Below are 17,233 nucleotides of genomic sequence, written 5' to 3'. Positions count from 1 at the left end.
CTTAAAAATGCTGAAAATAATAATCGGAAGAATTAGTAACACTTTACCATCAGTCCTGTTCTCCAGTTCTCAATCATGGCTTCTGTGACTTTGATAGCTTCATTAGGCTTCTTAGTTGTTTTCACATTCTTTTTATCCGTTTCTTGCTCTTCATCATCATCCGAGTTGGCACCCTAACGTCACATAAAAAACTATGATTTTCCATATGCCAAAACAAACACAGTGGCAATACATACAAAAAATCATTTTATTCACTCATCACATGTGCTATATTTTGTACCCATCATATATGCTCTAATACACAGAATAACTTATTTGACAATTAAACTTACAACTTTTTAAAAAAGCCCATCTCGATAATTAAAATTGTATAAAAAGTATTACAAATACTCTGCATAAAATATATATTTTTTTACATTTACAGTGTTGACACATATTGAAATTATCTGTATAAACTGTGTAAGACAAGAGTATATATGTACATACATTAATATGCTATGTAATGCATTCTGACTTCATTACACTGCTAAACGTGTTGGCTTGTCATGCTTAACATGGTCAACTTGTTATAAAACGAGTTGGATGTATGACGTAGTGTTTCTGTACTTGATGCACTCACCCAGCTTGATGAGGGGGAAGATGTACATACAACAGGATAACTAAAAGTAGTTTCAAGTTCATGTTATGTGGCTCTTAAAAAACTATTTGGCGCCTTGTTTTTCTCCATAGTAGCCTATGGCTCCTTAATTGATTTTTTTTGTCTGGAGCCCTGGTGCATCCCTAAGTAATATTTTTGTCTACATAAAAATACTGTCGTATACTTTATTCAGTGGGGATAGGCTATTCAATGTTTAGGTTCGCAAAGAACCTATTAAAGCACTAAGACATGGGAACAGTATAGCTAACATTCACATTTGAATATTTATCGCATTTCATATCGTCATCACAATATTAAACAATGTTATCGCACATCGCAGCTTTTCCTCATATCGTGCAGCCCTACTTTATAGGCACTCAAGATTAATATGAGATACATGATCTATAATAATAACCATTAATAAATAAACCATTTACAGTGATAAACAGAAACAATAAAGCTTACTATTAATAAAAGAGTTGTAATGCAATACATATTGTGGCAATCTTTCAGCTTTTCCATGCTAATTATTTATTCGTATAGAACTGTCTTCCACCCCAAGGTATGCGAAGAAGAGGTCATATTTTGTGGATATTGAAAGGTTTGTCTCTAAATGCAGTAGAGAAGGCTTCATATAGGATGAGAATATTAGCTGTGTTTAACCACTGAGTAATTGAGGGTATTTTATCTGTTATCCATTATGTCAGTATAAATTATACAGGAAAATTCCTGACTTGTACCTAGTAAACAAGATTTTGATCCTAGTTGTTCAAAGGATATCAGTTGTTTATTTTCCACTACATCTCCTATAACAGAAATCCCTTTGTCGTTCCAATGTTTTAATTCATCCCGGGAGGGAAGTCTGGGTTGTTATGTAGTGATGTTAACAAGAAGAATAACAACCCTTTGTTTTACGGGATAGTCGCCATACTTTTAGCATATTATTAACGATCCAATTGCTATGTGGAAACCCTGTATTTCAATTCAGATCGTGGATCGAGATTCTTTGTTATGAAGATCGTGCTATGCTTTTTTTTGGGATATCGCCCGGCCCTAACCTGAGTGATAAAATACCATAAGAAAAAGCATTGTGTTACAATATGACGGAAGCAGAAGACGACTGACCTCCAGTTGCGAGGGGAGTTTCTGGTACATCTTCTCCTCTTCATCTTCAGCACTATCAGAGTCATCAAAGTTCAGGAGATTCTTGTCGTTATCTTCTAAGAATTTAAAGAATTCTGGGTCTTTGCGCTTCAGTTCTGATAGATGGTCCTTGTGCTCAGACGCTTTGCCCTGCTTTTTGGCAGACCTGAGACATAGTCAGAGTTAGACCACTGAAACAACATTTCATATTATTTGTATACTTTAAAGTATGGTATACACGGTGTTTACATTAGCAGCAGGTGTCAATGAATACAAATATAGACAGTGGAAAAGCACTGCTTACTTTTTAGGGGGTGCAGGTTTCTTACTCTTACTCTCCTGTTGTGTTGATTCGTCCTCATCCTGAGAATCACCGTCCTCCTCAAAATCAAATCCTGCCGTCAGGAACTCATCCACACTCAGATCCCCCAACTTCCTGTTCACATGCAGACAGCACATAAAAAACTTCAATACCAGTAATAAAATCGGTTTATCCCAATCTAACAGAACGTTATACTTTAAACGCAATGCTCACAACAGCACATGCCTTCCACTTTTGGTAAGCACCGGTAAACCTAGCACACCACAAAACAGCAAAGCTAACTGACTCTCAGAAATTGTGATGTGAAATAATCTTGCCAAACAAATTTAAGGCAGACTATATATACATATACATATATATATATATATATATATATCAACTTCATAAAAAACTATTGAGAATACCATATGTGGATCTGAGATGATCTTAGCTCAACACCAGATGCTAACTATCTTATCGTTAAATAACAGTCTCTTAAGATAAAACTAAACTCTGACAACTTATCCAGCTTTAACATAACTAGACGCTAAATGAAATCACATCTCTCATTACCTAACCTTAATTAGTGATAAATCGCAAAAATTGTGGCATACCTCTTATTTTTCCCTGCCATGCTGGTCGAGAGAAACGTGCGTGTGGACGCAATACCCACAATGCACCGGGTCGAGGTGCTCACCAGAGTTGATCTTTCGTTTAACGTTCCGCAGTCGCGAAACCAAAGCAAAAACTGGCATTTGTGCCATTGCGTGTATTTCTCTATGTTTATGTTTTGCTCTTTCGTGTCGTAAACATTTAACGGCTTCGAATTACAGTATTAGTTGCAACTCTGTTTATTTATGTTTCACATGAAAGTGCCACAACAAAGGGCCAGCGGGGCGCAGTCACTTGCGTCTGGCGTGACACTGTCAACAGCAAATTAAATGATATTAAAAACGCCGATCGGAGCTCTGAGACAGGCGTCTGTTTAGATGCGACATGTGATTTTGCGTGTCAACCCACCACAAGCGACAAAATAAATCACCACATGCATCAATATTAGTCACTATAAACGGACAAAGCTGGAGAGAGCACCTCACAGAAAGAAGCGAGTCTTGTCAAGCCGACACAGGCGACGGCAGGTGAGTTTGAATTACAATGCAAACCGAACACTAAAAACCTCTCAGTCAGTCATCTGATGCTTGTTTGTTTTTCTGCTCATATTCTTGCATTATTATGCGATATATAAACAGATGCTCGCTGTCTCAAAGCTGCAGTGTTAAGAAATTGCTTCATCGGATGCCTTTTAGTCTATTTGTCAATGTAACTTGTCTATCTGAAGGTTTGAGTTAGCATAACATCGATCACTCCCCCGTGTCTGATGCTGTAGTTTTAAAGCGTATTCCGATCTGTGAATAATGTGTGTGAACTGTCCTGATCGGATTTTTGTGTGTGGTTGATACTTCAGAATGATGTTAGCATTGAAAAAACAAGACGGAATGGGACTCGTGATTTTTGTTGTTATTCTAGGCCACTTTGAACTTACAGCTGTGTGTCTTTCGCTGGAACGTATGGTTTGTGACATGCAGACACATTTCCTGTACACACACAATGAGCTGCTGTTGTTAAGGTGCTGTGTTGAGAATTGAGATGTAGCTTTTAAACAGTACAATAAAACACTTTTTTCTACACATTTTCTACAAAACAATGTTCGCTGCGGTTGTATATCAAGCCATTAAAATAATGCATCGTTTAAGAAGAAACTAAATTAGGCAACCATCAGCCGGAGCTACCTTAAAACGTGACGTCATCGTTCGGCACTCATGCGGCTTTCGTTTACGTCAACACACAAACCCATTAAACTGAGGCTTTATGCATTTTTTATATGTACTGAGGTGCTGGACCGCTGCACTCTTGGACCAAAATATCAAATAACGAACCAGACACAAACGACTGAGGGTCTATCGGTTCAGGTAATGCTGGATGTTTCAAGTGATGTTGTGCCGGATAGGGAGGGGGTGAGAGATGCTCTGGATGGCACACTGTGTGCTGACTCAGAATGATACTGGAGCTGTTTGTAGAGATTGTCTTTAGCTGTACAGTAGACACTGGAGCAGAAAAAATGATGTTATATTTATTGTATGGTTCATTGAACCTGGACACCCTAAGGGGAATATTGTAACTGTATCTGCCACTATATACTATAGTTCGTTTTTGCTGCTACAGTAAAATCGTAATATATTATTGTGAGATTGTAAACAAATCTGTGACATTCGATCAGATTTTTTATTGTTTTATTCTATTCTTTCACAAAGTACTTTATACTACATTCACTCAAAGATCATGGGTTTGATCCTCTGCAAACCCACATACCGATATAGAAAAATATGTATCGGTACTGTAATGGAAACATTTTAATTTATTTTTAATACTTTAACTGGGTAAGTGCTAGTTTTTGTGGAACATAATACAAGTTTTTAGCAAAGCTTGAGTGTCTGTCACTTGTTACTGTTTTAGACTGAGGCAACTGTAGAATCCTTATCTTGCCAAACTACAAATAAATACGGACAACAGTTTCATCTCGTCTGCACGTTTTAAACAATTCATTAGTGACCTCGGGTTTCACATCGCGGTATTTGCTTTGTTTAACAAAATTATTTATACATCTGAAACCTTATTGCAATTTTGTGGGCAGCCACATGACTTCTGGCTGTTACTGAGCCCATTACTGAATGCGTTTTCTGTTGTCTGTTATGTGGAGTAACATGAGTGCTGTTGTAGAGCTAAAGGGGGAGTATTGTTGGGAAACCACTCCTTATAATCACTTTATTTTTCCAAATAATCCCATGGCACTGTTTTTGACTTGTTTGTTACCTCCTCTGTTGTTTTTCAATGGTGTTTACTGCAACGCTTATTTAGGCCCACGATTATCCAGGAGAAGAGGCGGAATTCTGAAATTCCATCTCTGTCGCTCGCGCGTGAGATTGATTGTCGTTTATCGGCCGCCTTTAAAATGTTTCTCATATCTCGATCCAAACTTCCCACTCAAAGTGTATGACAGAAACCAGCATGTGTTACCGTGGGCACCACTGTGGTTTCTATAGCAATGCTCTTGATGGAGGAATCATTGTGTGCAGCTGGTTCTTACTGGCCTGGTTGTAGAGATTGGTCCTTTTAGCTGGAACAGAGTTTGATTCGTATTGTGAATCTATGCAGCGGGTTGCTGATTCTATTTGAGATAAATCGAAATTAAAAAGCGTTCGAGCCCTCAGGCCAAGCAGAGAAGGCCATTGACTTTTGAGTAGAAAGCCGTATGTAGCTGTAAGTGCAAATGTATTAGTCTGTGAAGTGATATTTTTCATGATATTTAATGCTTGAGAGCTTCGGTCTGGCTTGCTGCCCCTGTAATGATTCTTCAACGTTCTACTGTTTATTCAGAGTCTCAGTTGGTGGCCACCATTATGCTGTGAAACAAAATAATAAAACACCAAAAAGCAGTAAATAAATAGGATGGGTTGGTAATGATTGATAATGGTTAGATACAATCTGGCTAATAAAATATCATTAGTTTTATTGTCAGTATTTAAATGCTAAACGAAGTGTTTCCTTTTTTATAGGGCTGTGCAATATATCGAAATATGCGTATCGTGATGGTTTGCGATAAATAAGCTATTGAATTATTCGAAAAGTTATGTATAGTCAAAGGTTTAAGTGGATGCGGATAGTATAGTATCTATTTGGCTAGCGGATGTTAGTTGGGATATGTGTGCGTGCGCATGATAGTGTGCGCATGTTCTGACGCAAGTGAATCCGCAAAAGAAATTTGTTTTAATTATTTTTGTTTGTAAAACATGGCTGTTCATTTTCAGAGGTTGTAGGGATGCTTTCTTCCCTAACCCTAACCCTAAAATAATGTGAAATAGATGTTGGTTATATCATTTCTTTAATATATTTTAATTCAATTTAAATAGATTTTAGAAAAATAAATATTGTATCGCATATCATCGCTTTCCTGTAGCTCAGTGGTAAGAGCATTGCGTTAACAACGCAAGGTTGTGGGTTGGATCCCAGGGGATTGCAGATACCTATGTATAAATGTATAGGATAATGCAATGTAAGTCGCTTTGGACAAAAGCGTCTGCCAAATGCATAAATGTAAATGTACATATCGCATTATTTAGCATGTTATCGCATATCGCATTTTTCCTCGATTTTGCACAGCCCTACTTTTTTATATTGTCTGTTAAAACTTTAAAAACCCTTTTTATATTTATTTCAGAGGCAAGACATTTAATTTAGAGACAGAACATATTTTTTCTAAAGAGCATTTGATTGGACAAAAATTGTTGTGAGTGCAAGAAGAGTAATCAATATTTTTTGTTCTTTTTCTCGGAAGGGAATGTGTAAATGAAGAGTTTTTATTGTGTTTATTTTGTTAGTTAACTGTATTTTTTGAGTGATAATGGCTTAAATCAAAACAAACCAACTTTGATAGATATTAATTGTAATGCACAAGATTTTTGAAAAATGTGGTATTCAAAGGTAACCCAGTATATTTTGTTTTCCTAAATTCTTCAAAATATCTCATTTTGTATTCAACAGAACAAAAAAAGATTAATTAAAATGTTCCTACTATGGTATTGGAGGATGTTCCAGAAGTGAAAATTGCTAACATTCTTCCAAATATCTTTCTCTGTGTTCATCAGAACAAATAAATGTATACAGATTTGAAGGGTAAACAATGAGTAAACAATGACAGAATCTTCATTTTTGCGTAGATTATCCCTTTAATGTCAACATTTAAAAGTGCTTTAGCATATAAATGACCTTGAATCTAACAAAAGCTACAAAACCACATTCTGGAGCTCGGTTGCATACGATCTTCTCTAACCTTGACCCTGATTATATTTGTTTCTATCCGCCTGCAGTTTTCTAGACTGAGGCCAAGGCATCAGCTGGCCTCGGAGAGCAACAGCATGATGGAAGGGGGAATGCAACTGCTGAACCGAGATGGCCACAGCATCTCGCACAACTCCAAGAGGCATTACCATGACTCCTTCGTGTCTATGAACCGCATGCGTCAGCGTGGCTTGCTCTGCGACATCGTGCTCCATGTTGCCAACAAGGAGATCAAAGCGCACAAGGTGGTGCTGGCCTCCTGCAGTCCGTACTTCCACGCTATGTTTACAAGTAGGTCGAAGTATTCTAACATAAAATTGCGCACTTTACTTTTTTAGTTAAGGAAGTCTTGTAAAGAAGTTTTGAATGTATTCTTTGAGTTACTTGTTGATTAATAAGCATTCTAAACTCATTGTTTATGTTCTGTGTACATTACCTCAGCTTCCTTTTCAAGCCTTTCCTTCCTGCCTTTTGTCATCTCCTGTTGTGTTTCCATGCTTTATTCTCTTCCCTGTCCTGGTCTCAGGTCAGCAGGTGCCTGGTTTTTCCTATTGCTCATCAGTCCCGCTGCACCTCAGACTAGAGTGTGATGGTATGTGTCAGGACAGCGTGAGCTGCTCAAAGCCATGACTATTCTGAACTTACCATACACTACACTGACACCAATGTGTACGTCAAAAGTCGCTTAACTTAAAGCATCGCATCTAGACAAATGTGTACTGACACTGAGTGGGAGGATTTTCTTTGAGACATTGTCTGTTACCAATATGATCGCTTACTTTGAAAGTCTGTGGATCCTATTGGACCAGCAAATTATCTTTTTTTTTTAAGTATGTGGGAGTGAAAATCTGTTCAGATTCACTGAAATGTAGTTCTTTGTTAATCAAACTTCTTTATCTCAGCGTTCTTCAGTATTGTAGCCATACAAAGATGTACAGAAACATAGATTTGTGATTTGCAGGTTATCTCATTGCATGCATGAAAACATTTTGAAAACTGTTGAACGGTTTGGAAAATGGATTCCTCTTATTCAACCTCCAACAATGGAATCACTTTATGGCCTTCCAGTATTGTCCCACCTGCTTAACTTACCTAACAAATGCTCTTTGCAGATGAAATGTCAGAGAGCCATCAGAACCACGTGACCTTGCATGACATTGACTCTCAGGCGCTGGAGCAGCTGGTTCAGTATGCCTACACTGCTGAGATCGTGGTAGGCGAAGGAAATGTGCAGGTATGTCACCTTTAGTGTCTCTTAAAGCAGGGGTTCCCAACCTTTTCAGCCCATGACTCCCAAAATAACAGTGCCAGTGACTTGAGACCCTCACTATCCTCGGAGATTGTTAAAGTATACAAACATTGCGCGCACCTGCACACATGAACTTATTAGGTCTATCCAAACAAATGCATAATGACAACTAAACTACTATTTATAGTAATTTGCTCATTACTTTACTTGTTGTTATACATAAACCATGAACTATTACTACAGGTAACATATCATCAAACTGATTCAGGTGCTGATAGATGTCCTTTTTATACAAACGGCAGTCTCTTTTTTTGTTTTACCTGAGGTCGATGGCCTTTATGACTGTGGCGCTTCTCGGTCCTCCTCCGCTGGCCTCCCTGCGTTGTCTTTGGTCGATATAAACCAACGTTTCATTTTGACAAATAAAAATATCATAAACTTAAAACCTGAAAAATAATCTGCGTGCACAAATGGCGATGTTTAACATGTTGCTGGAAGTAAATTCGAAATTATTTTTATTTGCATGTTTTTTTTTTTTACTTAAGTAATATTTTCATATTTGTTAATTTTTATAAAAAAAAAACACTACACAATTGATAAAATACGCTGTTTCTAATAAAAAAAAGATTTCTGAGAATCATCTTGCGACCCACCCTCGCCCTTGCGACCCCCTCCACTTTGGGAACCTCTGTTTTAAAGAATGCATTGTATGTTAAGACTTATAAAGCTGTAGTTAGTAGGCTCAATAGTGGGAGACTCTAGGGGCTTCACATGTCCAAGGTTTCTAAATTGTCAAGTCAACTTTATTTATATAGCGTTTTTCCTATTTTCATTGTTACAAAGCAGCTGTACATTAGACATATTGACTATAAGCAAAACATTGGATTACATTTTTTTATTCTTTAATAGTTAAGGCCCAGCTTAATATGTATTCGAGGGACAAGAATTTAGTAGAGATGCACCGATATATAGGCCATTATTCTGTGTCGGTCGATAACAGCAAGTTTTAGCAAGAAATATTAATTTCATCTTTAGAATCGGTATCGGAAGTATGACTCTGAATGATGGGCTATAGCTCTTGGTGAAGACATCTCGTAAATGTGCATCTGAAGAATTTAGAGCCATGGCCTTGAAATTATATTCAAACATAATATTCTTGTCTCCTCAGTAAGGCAATATGGTATTTTTAGATGGTTTATGCAAACTTAGAATTTGCATCTTTGCAAATGTATGCAGTCTTCTGAGATTACTAATTTGCATTTTGCAAGAATATACCTATTATCTCTCTCTTTTTCACTTGTCTCACCCGTGGTCCTCTCTTATGTGCACACTCTGAGCAGACCCTGTTGCCGGCAGCAAGTCTGCTGCAGCTCAACGGCGTGAGAGATGCCTGCTGCAAATTCCTCCTCAGCCAGCTGGACCCCTCCAACTGCCTGGGCATCCGCAGCTTTGCGGACACTCACTCCTGCAGCGATCTTCTCAAGTCGGCCCATAAGTACGTACTGCAGCACTTCGTAGAGGTTTCCAAGACCGAGGAGTTTATGCTGTTGCCACTAAAACAGGTGAGCCATGTGTTATTGGGTCTACAACGTGGTTAAATACTGTCTTCATAAACACACACATTAGCTCTAGAGGTTTCTGGCTGCTTATTGCCATGTAATAAAAGTGAATGGTGATTGGAAATGTCAAGCCCCCAAATAAAGGGCTGCACAATATATCTTCATTATTGAAATATTGCAAATGTGCACAGTGGATTATGAATATTGCATTAACCGCATGATTTTAATATTTCAAGAAGTTATGTGGAGTCCAAATTTTAGAACAGTGCAGATAACAGGGAGACTAGGAAGCAGATGTGTTTGCAGGAGTGCAGGCACATGCTCTGATGTGTGCAAAATAATGAACGATCAAGAAGAATGCCAAATGTACAGTGGGGCAAAAAAGTATTTAGTCAGCCACCAATTGTGCAAGTTCTCCCACTTAAAAAGATGAGCGAGGCCTGTCATTTTCATCATAGGCACACTTCCACTATGAGAGACAGAATGAGATAAAGAAATCCAGAAAATCACATTGTCTGATTTTTAAAGAAGTTATTTGCAAATGGTGGTGGAAAATAAGTATAGGCAGGATAAGGAAGGCAGTACATTGTACCTGTTAAATGATGCATAAGTGCGTTGGAAGCCAAGCCATAACAATCCTTGCAGGAAAATAGTTTTGACCACGGATGTCTAAATATATATACCTTACTAACACCATTTCCTGTCCCGGCCTTGAGCTTTTTAAAAACAAACTGTCTTCATCCGGCCTCTCCTGCTCTTTGTAGCTCAGCTGCTGCGTGATCTGAGATCCTTCATCCTTTTAACACCAAACCAGGGAGAAAAGTGATGTGTACTAACCTGACCTTCACTGCAGTACAGCTGCATGGCCGGCTTTTAAACCTTCACTATCTTTAAGTTGGGGAGAGGCTCTCGTCTTCATCAGCATGTCAAAGATAAAATGTCAAAGCTCATTGCAGTGATGCTAAAATAAATGCTTTGCATCAGCACAGCGTGTCGCTCCGTGTCACCGGAGGTTTCTTTAGTACAGTGTCAATCATACTTTGGAATATGCTTATGCAGTGACTGTATGTTAGTGAGAAATTGATGCACGTATGTGACATTGATTTTGTCAGCTTTGACCGTCAGTGACATATACTGTTGCTGCGGCATATAGAGCAATCGGATAGTTGTGTTGTGAAATAAAGTTTGTTGTACTTAACACCAACAAACCATATTCTTATAATTCTTTGCAGGTGTTGGATCTCATCTCCAGCGATAATCTGAATGTCCCATCAGAAGAGGAAGTCTACAGAGCCGTGCTTAGCTGGGTCAAACACGACATCGACGGGCGGAGGCAACACGTGCCACGGGTGAGCGCTTCCATCTGACAAACTCTGCTTATAGCAATCACAGTATTAATGTGAGGATAATGTCTCTGTAGCTTTGTGTTCTCTAATCCCTCAGTTGATGAAATGTGTGCGGCTGCCGCTGCTGACACGGGACTTCCTGATGAGCAACGTGGATACAGAGCTGCTGGTGCGTCACCACTCTGAGTGCAAAGACCTGTTGATCGAAGCGCTGAAGTATCATTTGATGCCCGAGCAGAGAGGCGTGCTCAGCAACAGTCGCACCCGACCACGTCGCTGCGAGGGCGCTAGTCCGGTGCTCTTTGCCGTTGGTATGTGAATCGAGGCCTAGGACGATAATGAGGGGTCTGCTGCTTTAAAGTCCCCGTGAACCGGAAGTTGCAAAAAAATTCCGTATTTTGATGCAGAAGAAAAGTAGGCGTTGCTTTTGTCTTTCTCTGTTATTTGATTATATGTATAACATACGTTATTTAAGATGTATAGTCATTACAGGACTGAGCTGCATTTTCAGATTTTAACTAAAAACTATGAGGCCACACGTATTTTAAAAAGAGAATGACCCACAACTTAAGCTGAGAGGGGACCGTGCCTTTGCTGTGGCAGCTCCTAAATTGTGGAAAGATTTTCCCCTGTCTATTAGACAAGCTTCTTCGCTTTCTTCATTCAAATCACTCTCACAACGAAATCTATATCTTACGTTTGTATACGTTTTTATTTATTTATTTTTCTGTACTGCACTTTGGTCCACTTCAGTGGTTGTAAGTGCTTTATTAATAAAGTTTGCTTGCTTGCTTGCTTTCTAAACTATTTACAACCAATGCTGCAATATTGCATGAAAAAATAGGCATTGTCATTTTTTATTTCACAGGGACTTTATTTCACAGCACCCTCTAGCAGTGAGGTTACGAATTGTACCCCCCCTCTCTTTTGAAGCACTACAGAGGCTGACACAGGACAAATATGTTGTTACATTTTCACTTCTTGGCTGAAGGAGATAACATATGTACGAAACACGCTCTGTAGAGCAGTTTGGCTCCTGTAGAAACAGCATGGCGAATACCATGTAAGGGGACCCGTGGTGTATGTAGATAGAAATGCTCACTCTTAGGTCATAAAAACATAACACCCCATCATTTTAGGTCTTTATACAACTCTGAAGACTTGTGTATATTATATTTAATGTCTGTCAATAGATTCTCCTTAATATCACACATTGAACTTTTAAACCTTTTGTGTGCGTCTTCCAGGCGGGGGTAGTCTTTTTGCTATTCATGGAGACTGTGAGGCGTACGACACCAGAACGGACCGCTGGCACATGGTGGCGTCCATGTCAACACGACGGGCACGAGTCGGCGTGGCTGCCATTGGAAATAAACTCTATGCTGTTGGCGGGTATGTGGATTCCTGCAAACTAGTCGCTTCGCAGTTTTGAATCAATCGTGGCCGGGTATGGGGGTCTTCGGCGTCTACTCTCGAGTGTCTGAAACGTCTTTGGTCCAGCACCTGGATTCGTTTGGCCAACCAGAATCAAAATGGCGTTGATATTTATTATTCAGTTCACCAGTGTGATCGAAACTGCTATGTTATGAGAGACCGTTGCCAGTCTCCCTTTCAAATTTTCACTTCTAGAGCTCTGCCCTTCTAAGTGGCACTTGGGTGAAGTTTCAGTAGCAGAAGCTGTAGTTTACAGATTATGTTTAATCATTATTTTAGAGACCGATCAATTTGTTTCATAAAACATGAATATGTTTTCTGGAGCCAGGCGTATTACTTTTGTACTGCTTGTATCTGCTTTTTGACCTTTCTTTTTTACGAAAGCTCTTAATAACTCTTAACTTGCATTAATGTGGTCCTGCACTTTATCTCTCTTAATAACTCTCTTGACATCAGTCCCGCACTTTATTTTCTCAATCCTGCATGTTTTAAAACCGAAACAAAACCCCCAGATGTGCAAGCACTTTGCTTACGATGGACATGCATCCAGTTTGTATAAAGAAAGAATTAGGAAGGTACACCTCTCTGAAAATGTAGACAAATTAAGATAATTTTGATGTTTAATTATGACTTGGAGCTTTGGGATCGCGAGACCAGGGCAATGTATTTATTTTTTATGAAAATCTCAAAATCACACCAAAATCTATATTTTTCACTCTTCCTGCAGCTCAAAATTCGTGTCATGTGATTAGCTGATGCTCCATAAGTGTCCTTAACTTAATAAACTTGTGCAGGCCGAAAGCCTGAAGAAAATTACAATTACCCCCCCTCGTATAGCTGTCAGCATTTTCACCTCTTTCGAGTTTGCAGGTCTATATGTGGGGTTAAAAGGGATAGATCCCCCTAAATCAAATTCTTCTATCATTTATTCACCCTCATTCAAAACCCGTACAGTATGTGACTCTTTCAACTCTCGAACAGAAAAAGAAGATATTTTGAGACTATGTCTCTATGTGTTAGTGGTTTTATGTTCATAGAAGTTCATAGTGTTGTTTGGTAACCATCGTTCTTCAAAATATCTTCATTTGTGTTCTGAAGAATGTCATACAGGTTTCAAATGACGTAAATGAACAGCAATTTCATTGTAACACATAACAGGCATACACAAGAAGTTTTCGTTTCAGCTTGCTTAACTCCCCTCTGCTTTACGCAGGTATGATGGCACCTCCGATTTGGCCACCGTAGAATCCTATGATCCAGTAACCAACGCGTGGCAGCCTGAGGTCTCCATGGGAACGAGGAGGAGCTGTTTAGGTGTAGCGGTACTGCATGGACTGCTTTATGCTGCCGGAGGATATGATGGAGCTTCCTGTCTCAACAGGTATGTTTTCACTGTAAAACAGGCTGACGATAACAGTGTGAAATAATTACTTTAATCTAGAAATTACAATACAATAAATGCTAAAATGTCAAAGGTACAGTAAATGTTTGGGAATGTAAGGGAAACGACCTGGTGGAGTTCATTGGAACTGCAAACCACAACATTTAGTTTAAGGAATTAGCGGCTAATACTAATAAATCAGTACTATTGAAGTTTTCCTTTGAAGGAACTTTATTTGATATCTAGGATTTTGTGTACAGTGCAGAGCGGTATGACCCTCTGACCAGTACCTGGACCTCCATTGCTGCCATGAGCACCAGGCGGCGATATGTAAGAGTGGCTACGCTAGGTTAGTCTTTTTTTATTTTTGCTTCATATATAAGCAGCCCAATATAGTAATTGAAAAGCTCGTTCTGTGGTATATGCAAAGCACAGTTACCATAGCTGTAGCTGTAATTTCCTCACCAGCAACCTGATAATGTGTTTGTTCCTTCAGATGGCAGTCTGTATGCAGTTGGTGGGTACGACAGCTCCTCCCACTTGGCCACGGTAGAAAAGTATGACCCGCAGGTAGATGATACATATTTCTGGTGAAAGTGTCTGTAGGGCATGTTTCAGTTGAAAGTTTAATCTCTATGGTTAAATGAGTAATGACGTTATTTACTTTTATATTTCCTTTTCCATTTTCCAGAGTAATACGTGGACTGCCATTGCCAACATGCTGAGCAGGAGAAGCAGTGCGGGTGTGGCAGTATTGGAGGGCATGCTTTATGTGGCTGGGGGCAATGATGGCACCAGCTGCCTGAATTCCGTGGAAAGATACAATCCCAAAACCAACGCCTGGGAAGGAGTGGCGCCCATGAACATTCGCAGGTTTAATACGTCACGCTACTATGTTACTAATAGGGATGTCAGAGTAGTCTATACTACAGTAAAAACAGTAATGATACCAACCTTTTTGCAGCATTGGTTACACCCACATGTGTAACAATTGTACTACTTTGCAAATTTGTATAAATAGTTTCGTATAATAATAATTATTATTATTTTTATTATTACTATTATTTTTTCATAATAAATAATAATTCATTCATTATTTTTTTGTCTTTATTCAGACTACCCATTGTTTACCTGAATAATAACTAAGAAATTAATTTAATTGTATTAATATTTCTAATAATATAAAAATGGAATGTGTTCAGCATATTAGTTTTCATTATGCTATTGAAGTTAGCATTAAGAATCATAACATTTTAATGGTATTGGTATTAATTAATAGAATTTTGGTTCAATAGGGCCTATAACTTTTTTCTTGACCTTTAGGAGCACTCATGACCTGGTTGCCATGGACGGCTGGCTCTATGCAGTTGGAGGCAACGACGGCAGCTCCAGTCTCAATTCCATAGAGAAGTACAACCCTCGTAGCAACAAATGGGTGGCCGCCTCGTGCATGTTTACCCGCCGAAGCAGCGTGGGAGTCGCGGTCCTGGAGCTGCTTAACTTTCCGCCACCTTCCTCTCCCACTCTTTCTGTCTCCTCCACCAGTCTTTGACAAAGGGTAAAGACCCGGCTTAGCTCCAGCGGCCTGCCCTGCGTGGCCAAGAGGCGCAACTGTTCAGTGTGAACACTGAACGACAAGGTGTGTTTAATGGGCCAGAGTGCCCTTCCTCAACCTGGAGGAACATGACGGCATTCCACAGATCATGAGGGTAAACGGTGGGGGAAAAACACGCTCTCACACACTTCAGACCTCCACAATCCTCACCCTTGAAAAAACAGTGCTTGAAAGTGCAAAATAACATTGCTCTGCCATTATGCGGTCTCTTTGTTTATGATGTAACTAATTGTATATCTGATTTATGTTAATGATTTTTTTAGATATTAATATATATACAAAAAACTAATATAGGAATGTTGCTCTTAACAGGATCTGCCGTGCATGTTTACATAAATTGTGTCTTGGCAGACAATAATATTGTAGTGCTGCTGCGCCACACTAGGTGGCAGTTATGCGCAACGCTGCCCCATCTCACCAGAGACTCGCATGGAAGGTGGCTGTAAATACACATGAGTGTGGTCAAATCATGTTAACAACGTAATATATGTTTATGTATTTTCATATTTTTATTTATTTACTGTAATATATCAACATATGACACTATATCAGAAATGTTTGAAAGACCACCTCTGTCTTTAAAGAGGAAAGATAGTGGATAAGCTTACATATCAGAGGAGCACTGGTGTTATGAAGATTGGTATGAAATGTGAATTTAGGAAGCGAATCAGGTATTTTTTTTATCGGTTGTGTTCAGTTGTTAAAAATGAAAAGGCCTTCGAGAGTTTGAGCTTGCGTGTAAACTTGATAATATATATATATATCACTAACCAGGTGAAATGTCCTTTTATTACAAACAATAGCCATACCTTAACTAACTAGCTGTGACCGAAAATATGCACTTTCTCATGTTTTGAAAGAGTGATTGGTGCTCACAAGTTTAATATCAAGTTCTTGCTTCTGTGTGAGTCACATTTATTGGTATCAGTTTTTTATTTATCCAAAGTCAGATTCTAGATTTCACATTCATTGCTGGAGAAGTTGAAAAAGAGGTGTTGGGTTTTATTGACATAAATACCATTAATGCATACTGTATATTGTATTTTCTAAACATTGTTCATTTGCCAGGGTTGACAGTTTTCCAAGCTTGATTAACTGTAGATTGTTAGATAGATGTGTTGTGATGTTATTAGTAACGACGGCTATCAATGTATTTTACCTCAGACTGGCAGATTATCGGTTTTGTGAGCAGTTAAGTTTTCTGAGCTGATGAGATGAGTAACATCACTTTTGTTCACAGCCATGTCAGAAATGTAGCACAGTATTATATGATTTCAAAACTTCTGAGAAGTTATGATTTATTTTCCTTGTTTAAAGGACTTCGAGAAACTCGTTCCAGCTACGTGTAAGTTGATTTCCAGGGAAATCAGAGTGTGTATGTGTATGGATACGGCAGGAACCAATTCTGTAGTGCTAGTGAGTCCTCATAAAAACAGGGCAACCATCCACCCCACTGAAGGAAATCATGTATATAACCAAATATCGGAAACCTTGTGCAATGTTAATGTAATTGTGGCTTTTTTTTTTATGGTAATGTTGTCGAATGTGTCCTTTATTTATATTGTTCTGCTGATGTTTTGCTGTATTTAAGAGCAATTGTCAAATTGAGTTTGCACTACTGTCAAATGGAGCAATACACTACTGTACATGAAATAAAGCTGTTTTCAGGTGG

General features: G+C 38.7%; 2 protein-coding genes across 2 annotated transcripts in view; one reads left to right on the top strand and one right to left on the bottom strand.

Annotated features, from left to right (window-relative positions):
• noc2l (NOC2-like nucleolar associated transcriptional repressor) overlaps positions 1 to 2,805 on the bottom strand; it is a 21,454-nt gene extending 18,649 nt beyond the window's left edge. The window contains exons 1-4 of the mRNA XM_079478569.1: positions 2,696 to 2,805; positions 2,085 to 2,216; positions 1,763 to 1,946; positions 48 to 173 (exon numbers count right to left, since the gene is read on the bottom strand). Coding sequence (XP_079334695.1) covers positions 48 to 173; positions 1,763 to 1,946; positions 2,085 to 2,216; positions 2,696 to 2,715 — 462 coding nt within the window. The 5' untranslated portion in view covers positions 2,716 to 2,805. The remainder of the gene's footprint in view (positions 1 to 47; positions 174 to 1,762; positions 1,947 to 2,084; positions 2,217 to 2,695) is intronic.
• On the top strand, positions 2,727 to 17,233 carry klhl17 (kelch-like family member 17). The gene is made up of 12 exons (XM_079478570.1): positions 2,727 to 3,220; positions 7,007 to 7,268; positions 8,090 to 8,211; positions 9,567 to 9,788; positions 11,018 to 11,134; positions 11,229 to 11,442; positions 12,379 to 12,523; positions 13,779 to 13,946; positions 14,207 to 14,295; positions 14,443 to 14,516; positions 14,638 to 14,819; positions 15,270 to 17,233. The coding sequence occupies exons 2-12, from the start codon at positions 7,055 to 7,057 to the stop codon at positions 15,496 to 15,498; spliced, it is 1,776 nt and encodes a 591-aa protein (XP_079334696.1). The 5' UTR covers positions 2,727 to 3,220; positions 7,007 to 7,054; the 3' UTR covers positions 15,499 to 17,233.

Source organism: Barbatula barbatula (genome assembly GCF_947034865.1).
Source record: "Barbatula barbatula genome assembly, chromosome: 17".
In the NCBI taxonomy this organism is placed as follows: Eukaryota; Metazoa; Chordata; class Actinopteri; order Cypriniformes; family Nemacheilidae; genus Barbatula; species Barbatula barbatula.
This window is presented reverse-complemented; position numbering and strand designations above follow the sequence as displayed.